Source organism: Onychostruthus taczanowskii, unplaced genomic scaffold (assembly GCF_017590055.1).
Source record: "Onychostruthus taczanowskii isolate IOZ18803 unplaced genomic scaffold, ASM1759005v1 scaffold92, whole genome shotgun sequence".
NCBI classification, from domain to species: domain Eukaryota; kingdom Metazoa; phylum Chordata; class Aves; order Passeriformes; family Passeridae; genus Onychostruthus; species Onychostruthus taczanowskii.
The window spans coordinates 285,135-292,887 of NW_024507213.1; the positions used below are offsets into that span (position 1 = coordinate 285,135).

Genomic DNA, 7,753 nt, shown 5'->3' on the forward strand with positions numbered 1-7,753 from the left:
GCTGCTCATGCTGCCTGTCTGCACGTTCCTTGTGGGCAGGACTGGAGAAGAAGAATTTAATGTTTCAATGTATAAAAACATTTAGGAAGAGCTCTGCGTTAAAATGTGGATTCCAAGCCACTGGGCCCTGGAGAAGTTTGGTGGGGTTTATTATGGCTGATTTAAATGTGAAAAAAAAAAAAAAAACCAAACCAAAAAAGGGCTGTTTAAGCAGTTGGTTTTGTGACTCAACAACTTTATTGTATGAGGAATAATAAAACATAAAGTGAGGGAGAAATGCCTTGCTGCAAATTAACTGTTAGTTTTATAAATGCAGTCATCAACACTGAAACAGTTATTCCTGCTTATTTCTGGGATATTTCTGAGTATGTATGTTCAAAAAACAAGTGTAATTCTTTGAGTGTAAAGGACAGAAGCAGAAAGAACAATTTAATAAATTTTAAAAGGATGACATTTAGGAGGTTTTATGTCATTGAAAAATACACTTTTTTTTAATCTGTGGTTAAGCCCGAGTTGGATTTGAATGTTTTAAAATGCTGGAAAGAAAGACTTCTTCTCCAGCTGTCTCTAACAACAAGGCAAAGATAATAGTAATTTCTCTTTGTATCTTGAGCATTTAGTGAGGAAGTTCAGGAAATTATTTTTGTGAATGCAAATTAGATACAAAGCAGGCTAAAATATTTAGTGGGCTCTGTGGAAATGATGCAATCCCAGAGAAAAATGGAAGCTCTGTGTGTAATCATCACAGGCACACAACAGACTGCCTGTGAGATGCTGTCCCTGTAAGGAAAAACCAAATAAGAAATGAGAAAATCATAATGCCACTAATTGTAGGGTCGGAGACTAACACTGAACTTGTTCATTAAGGAGCCAGAGATTGTTCAAACATAAAAAGTATTTGTCATTCTGATTGATGTACTTGCATTAACACAGTTAACAGTGTTAAAAAAGGCCTAAGTTACCCTGTTCTCTGTGGATCTGTGCAGTGGGGGGATTGTTTGATTTTACAGCAGAGCCTAGTGCCTGACCCAAGCTGGGAAAGGGGCACAGGGGTGGTGGGAGCACTGTGAGAAATTCACTGAAATCTTCATCATTCCTAGCCCAGCATTTGAAAGGATTACAGCAGTAAGTGGCCTAATGAAATGTTAGTTTCGTAAAACCTCATTATCCTGAGCTATACACTTAATTCAGAGAATTAAGAATAACGTACAGTTGAATTAGTTTATGGCCAGAATCACCTGTCTTTTGGGGTATGATGGAGTGTAACTTGTGTGTGTGTGTTTAAGCACACACCCAGTGAAACAAAAACCGTGTTTTCTCATATGCCCATGTCCAACCAAAAGTAGTTAATTTATAACTGAAAATTTGCTTATTATGCAGTTATGCATGATATCATGACAGATTTTCAGGGCAGGGACCAGAGAATATATACAAATCGTAGTTAAAATGGGTCCAGCCTACTTGGTTTTAGTCAAGTACTCTTAGTCATAAGATCCTCATAAAATTATTTGTATCTTGGTGGTGCCTCAGGAAGTCACAGAAGCAATAGAGAGAGACCCATCAAAAGAGAGAGAAAAAGAAACATTGCATTGGGCTTCTCTTTAAAGGTTCTGATTGGTTCTAAATACTGTTTTGGCCAGCAGTTAAATTTGGAAATATAATATACTAAACCCATGAGTTAGTTTTCCCTTAATCAGCGTGGCTTGTATGTAACTATATATTAGCTGATAAGAGTGATTAAATCCAGTTTTATGTCCCTCCTCAGTGGCATGCTGGTGGTGACCTGTCTCAGAAGGGATGCTCTAATATGATTAATGTAATTCAAAAGCAGAAATGCAAAAAAGAAATGCTCTTCCTTCAGTATAGAGTGCGTATTACTTGCACAGGTGAGGAAAGCTGTAGGAAAAGGGATAACCAGGGTGGACTAACAACAGGTTTCACAGATGTAGACCAGAAATTCACAATTTGAGATTGTGTTTCAGGGTTACATGGATCTGAGTCAGAGCTAGAAGAGTCGTATGGAATGTGGAGGAATTTGTGTGTGGAGCTCACCTGCCTGCAGGCTGCCAAGAGTTGTGTTTCAACAGAATGAGGAGAGAACTCATTTTAAAATACCTTTAAATCTTGTTTCAGGACTCTGGTTAAGATTGTAGACCTGTGCAATTAGGGGCAATAATGCTTAATTTCTTAGTGCCTGAAGGAGGTGGCTGCTCTGCTGTTTGGATGCACAAATGCCTGATCACACGAGCTTGCACTCTGTGTGGAAATGCCAGTATCAGATAGCTTTGGGTGTTGCTGGCGTTGGAAACCCATATGAAACAAAGGACTGAAATTCACCTTCACAGCTACCTTTGATGGAATTCTCGTGAGCTGACTGGTCTGAAGTGGAGGGTTCTTTTTGGGGGAAAAGCAGGCTGCCTTGTGCTGTTCGTGAAGGTGGGAGAAGTGTGTGCTGGGAGACTCTTCTGGAAGGTGAATGCTCTGCTTGCATTCTTCTCCTCTGTTTGTAGAGATTATAACAGAATGGTTTCATGCCCGTCATTATTTTTTTCCCAGCATTGGCTGGCATTTGTAATGAGTTTTTGTGCCCTGTGTCCCGGTGCAGAATGGGCGCTGCAGACAACATCTACAAAGGCCGGAGCACCTTCATGGAGGAGCTCACAGACACTGCTGAGATCATCAGAAAGGCCACCTCGAGGTCGCTGGTGATCCTGGACGAGCTGGGCCGAGGGACGAGCACACACGACGGCATTGCCATTGCTTATGCCACCCTGGAGCACTTCATCAGAGACGTAAGTGCCTGTGGCGCGGGTAGGCCGCGCAGGCCGTGGCTGTGGGGAAAGATGCCGCACCCACGCGCAGGAGTGTGGGGAAAGGACGCCAGCTCTGCGTGGATGTGTTGAGGGAGCCCCACACGAGGGCCAAAGCGTGTTGTGTGTGTGCTGCAGGTGCAGGCCCTGACGCTGTTTGTCACCCACTACCCCTCGGTGTGCGAGCTGCAGCAGCTGTACCCCGGCGCCGTGGGCAATTACCACATGGCCTTCCTGCTCAGCGAGGAGGACGCCGCACAGCACACAGGTCAGCCACAGGCACCTCAGACACGAAGTAACGCTGATGGTGATGCCTTCTCTGACTACCTAAAAGCAGGGCCAGACTTCTAAAAAGCTGTTCATAGCCATTTTCCTCCTCAGACCTTGGCAAAATCTTTTTCTTGCGTCCCAGCCTACCAACCCCAGCAGTCCCCAGGGGCTGCTGCCAGCACTCTGAGGGAGCACTCCTTGCTATTGATGCCTCATTGGGCTGCCTAAAAACTGGGGGCAGACAAAGTTAACAGAAAAAAAAGCAGTTATATTTATTAAAGGGCCTTCAGGTACATTTTGGGCAGGCAAAATGCTCCCTCAGGGCCTACACCCAAAATGAGCAACAGGTCACAAGTTTTCACAGTTTTATAAGTTTGGTCCATTTGCATATTGGGGGTTAATGTTCCAATTACAGCTTCAGCTGTAATTGGAACATTACCATAACCATTTACCCCAGGTTTCTCCCCCCAACTCACTTTTGTTTCCATTTCTGGCCCTGGGGCAGTTAGGTGTCCTTGATTGCCAGGCCTGGAGAGGAATTGTTGTGTCTGCCCAGAACGGGACAGCAGCAGCTGGCACTGAATGTGGAGTTTGGAGTTAGGCACTAAAGAACTGCAGGATCACAAATACATGAACAATATAAAAGCTAAAATCCTAGGATGTCAGTGTGACAATTTACACCTCACCTGGATGTGATACACCCGCTCCAGTCACACATTCAGAGGGGTTGAAAAGTGGACATGCATTCCTTCACGTGTTTGAGGAGGATATCTGAGCTGGGGCGGGAGAAAGATTCGCCCATCCCAGCACCCACCTTCCCACAGCAGCCAAACACAAAGGATTAGGGAGGCGGGATTAGGGATCAAACATATGGCAGCTCCTTCTCTGAAAGATCTCGCTGTCTGCAAACATTTGCTATTTACGGGGCTTCACGAGCAGGATGTGTTTTGTAGCTCCCGTGGATTTCATTTCAGCTGGGCTGCATAACTTCATGTCGTGTACTTTCAGTGTCTTCGTCCTACTGTGTCAAGCAGCTCCAAAATGTAGCACTCTGTGGAGCGAAAAAACACATCTGATTGTTTTGAAACTGTTCTGAAACATGATGGTCCCAGTTCTTGAATTATAAGAGGTATCATTAAGGCCTGTTCACTGAAAAATTGTAAAACTTTTAAATGTGGTTTTTTAATGACTTGCCATTGCTATTTGCCATTAACCTTTCCCCTAAATAATTCTTCATTTTGTATTATCTGCTTTCCTTGTAAGCTGATCAGGACAGGGGACTTATGTATTTGCCACAGAGAGGAGGTTTTGATTTTGGTTTTATGTTTTTAGGAGCTGAAGGGGAAGAGAATCCTGAATTTATCACTTTCCTTTATCAAATAACTAAAGGAGTCTCTGCAAGGAGTTATGGGCTAAATGTTGCTAAACTGGCAGATATTCCTGAAGAAATCTTGAAGAAAGCAGCTCACAAATCAAAGGAGTTGGAGAGAATAGTGAACATGAAAAGGTCAGAATAAATGTGATTTTTTTTTTCCTTATTTCCTTCTATAGTACTTCCTTCTATAATTTCCTTCTATAATATTTCCTTCTTATGTTCTCATCTGTGATAGTGAAAATATGAACGACTTTAAATTAGAAAGTATTTATTACTTTGGAACTTGAAATTATCTTTGTTTACTAAAGTGTAGAAGCAAATATGGACATTCTTCTTCTGGTTTAACTTGCAAATAAATGTTTATAATATATTTGGATTGCCCCCACAAACACCCAGAATTTTATTGAAACTTCTGGAGATTTTATTATGTCCCTGATATCCAATTTTCATTCAGGGGTGTTTGTACCTTATGTATCAGAGTAGTTATGAAAATTCCTGTGTGTATCAAGTGGCATAATGGATTTGTAAATCCTGTAACATTATGTGCACAGTTTAGATATTCATAACTGTTTTCATTGGTTTTTTTTTTCTTTTGCTGTTATTTTCCATGGCAGTCCTATGAGCAAAATTCAAGTAGCCCCTAAGGAACATAATGAACCAAGATCTTGGTTGTCTGATGGCTGTACCTAATCCTGACAGGATAATTTTACATGAGAACATTTTGACTACTAATTATTTATAGGTGCAAACTTTGGAACTCGACAGTGCTCGGCGCTTAACAACGTTTTTTATCCCCTCTTAATAAAGCCAAAGAGAAACTTTGGAAGGTACTTGACAGTTTATAGGAAAAATAATGCAGTGGCTCATGCTAATTGGAAATATCAGTCTGTAATTGGCAAAAGTAAAAAAAAACAAATCTGGAGCAGGGTTTCCAGCTCAGAGGAGCCACACCTGGACCTGCTGGTGGCACTGCCCTTGTCACAGTACCCCTGGGCCAGACACCTTGTCTTGTTTTTTTAAATCATATTATTTAAGAAAATCCATGTGTAATTTCATCCACTTTTGACATTACTGTTGTTGCCAATGTGTGTTAACCCATTTTAAACGTCTTGTAATTTGTCACAGCTCTTATAAATCAAAAAATGCTGAGAAGAAACAGGGAGGATGTGCGCGCTCATTTTTATTGAAAATGTGTTTTCTTTTTATGATCCTGCAAATTTGTATGAACTGAATGTTCAAAATTAAACAGGGCTGACTATAATGCTGTTTATTTCCTTTAACAATTAGTTCTTACCATTTGTTTATATAATTTTGTCAGTGCTGCTGGTGCTGTAAGTTGGTTATGAAATTAATTTGTTGGCTGACCTAGAGCAGGAACATGAATCTTAGAAAATATTAACTTGTTGTTTGAACATCACATAACATTTTGAGCTGTGCTATTTTGGACTGTGTATAAAATTTTACAGATGACTGTAGGACTTTTAGGGTTTGATGTGCTTTGCTTAAAAATGTGTCTGTATTTTGATTAGGTTTTTCTTTTTCCCCCACAGGAAAAAAATGAAGTCCTTTGCTGAAGCATGGAAGATAAATGATTCTCAGGAGCTACAGAAATGGAAAAATATGTATGAAGCTGAGGATGAAAGAAAGGACAGTTTTTAATCCTCAAATCATGGTTAAAGATGGAAGATACTGGAGGTGCAAAACACATGTCTGGAGACTAATGGGTTTTATCAGGGTGTAGTTCCAGGTGCACTGAGTTGACTTGTTTGCTTTCTGAGAGATCACAGATGCTGCATCATGTGTAATTTTCTCTCTCCACATCCCTTCCTTGTCACCCTTTTCCTTAAATGCAAACCGCCTATGGGGATTGGTTCTAATTTGTTTAAAAACCATGAAAGAAATTATTGATAAATTATAAGGTAACTTTTTATAAATAAAACAGTGTGTTTCACCTTTATTGTACTTATTTCTGAAGAAATATTTGTATGTGTTGGGACAATGTAGTTGAATCTCAACTCTGCTGTACAGCCAGCAGCTGCTAACAGTGGTTACTATAAAGAGACTTTTTACCTTGTTCCCATATTAATGCATTAAAAATTCACTGATTTTTTTAGGGCACCCTTTTTTCTGATCTTTCCCCTGTCTGGCACGGTCTGGAGAAAGACTTAACTCCAAAAATAATGCTGGGGTATTATTGTAAGGGTGAGTGAAAGGGGTGATTCAGAGTGTGCAGCTGGCATCCCCAGTGCTCTGTCAAATGCAAACTGAAGCTGAAAAATTCAGAAGGCCTTCTCAATTTTTAAATTTCCAGTTACCACCGCCAAATTTCGCATGGGAATACGATATCCAAATGGGTTTTCCCTACAAAGAACCAGACTGAACACACTGCTGTGCAAATGGACAACGATGCTGACGTGCCTAAACCTCAGCAAATAGCCTGAGGCATTGTAAAAATAATGCAGTGGTGTGGGGGGCTCGGCTGCCCTGCAGCCCTGAGGAGCCCCCACCCCAGCAGGGAGCCCTGAGGGGGCTGTGGTCCCCTGGGAAGCCCCAGGAGCAGTTTGGTGGCAGGGCTTGTTCCTGAGGATTTGTCCCTTTGTTTGGCCCAGGTTTTGGTCCCACCAGAGCAGCCCCTTCCTGAAGGACTGCAGGAAAGGGAGGGATTCTTTACATGTCATAGGCAGCTGCTAACCTGAAACAAACAATTCTCTGCAGGTGTCAGGACATCAGGGAAACAGTTTGTCAGGCAAGAGTGGGAGCTTCTCCTCCCAGACTCTGCAGTGCGCTGCCCTGAGCTGGAGGAGCTGAAAAGGAAAATTAATCTTGCCAGGTGTGACTGCAGGCCTGTGTGTTTATCTAAGCCAGGCACTGTGAAGCACAGTGAGCCCGGTGCTCTGCTGTTGTGTGCACAGACACAGTGCTGTGGGTCTGCAGACCTCTGACCTTTGCCATCAGAGGGAATGAATGAATTGGAATGAATTTAGAGGGGTTTAGAGGGGTCAATTCCTGCATGTGCCAAGTGCGCTCCCAGTGCTCACCCTCCAGGGAGCATTCAGACTATGCTCTGGCAAGGAAGGAAGAAAGGACCTGGATGCAGTGAAAGACATGGAGAGCTGCAGAGAAGCCTGGGGAGCTGGGTTTGGTGCTGCTGGTGCTGTCCAGAGCAAGCACAGCTGCGATGCCTGTGGCCACGCTGCAGACAGGTAATGATGCTGAGCCCTGCTCATCTGCAGGGGAGCTTGTCTGGCTGTCCCCGTGGGGCTTCTTGTGTCCGTGCCAGATAATCTGCTTTGTTCAC

The 7,753-nt window shown here is 42.5% G+C and overlaps 1 protein-coding gene across 1 annotated transcript in view; it reads left to right on the forward strand.

The window, feature by feature from the left end:
• MSH3 (mutS homolog 3) overlaps positions 1–6,406 on the forward strand; it is a 94,022-nt gene extending 87,616 nt beyond the window's left edge. Inside the window, exons 22-25 of the mRNA XM_041426660.1 lie at positions 2,606–2,792; positions 2,949–3,078; positions 4,413–4,587; positions 6,006–6,406. Of these exons, the coding sequence (XP_041282594.1) occupies positions 2,606–2,792; positions 2,949–3,078; positions 4,413–4,587; positions 6,006–6,114 (601 nt within the window). The 3' untranslated portion in view covers positions 6,115–6,406. The remainder of the gene's footprint in view (positions 1–2,605; positions 2,793–2,948; positions 3,079–4,412; positions 4,588–6,005) is intronic.
• Positions 6,407–7,753: the final 1,347 nt, after the last annotated feature.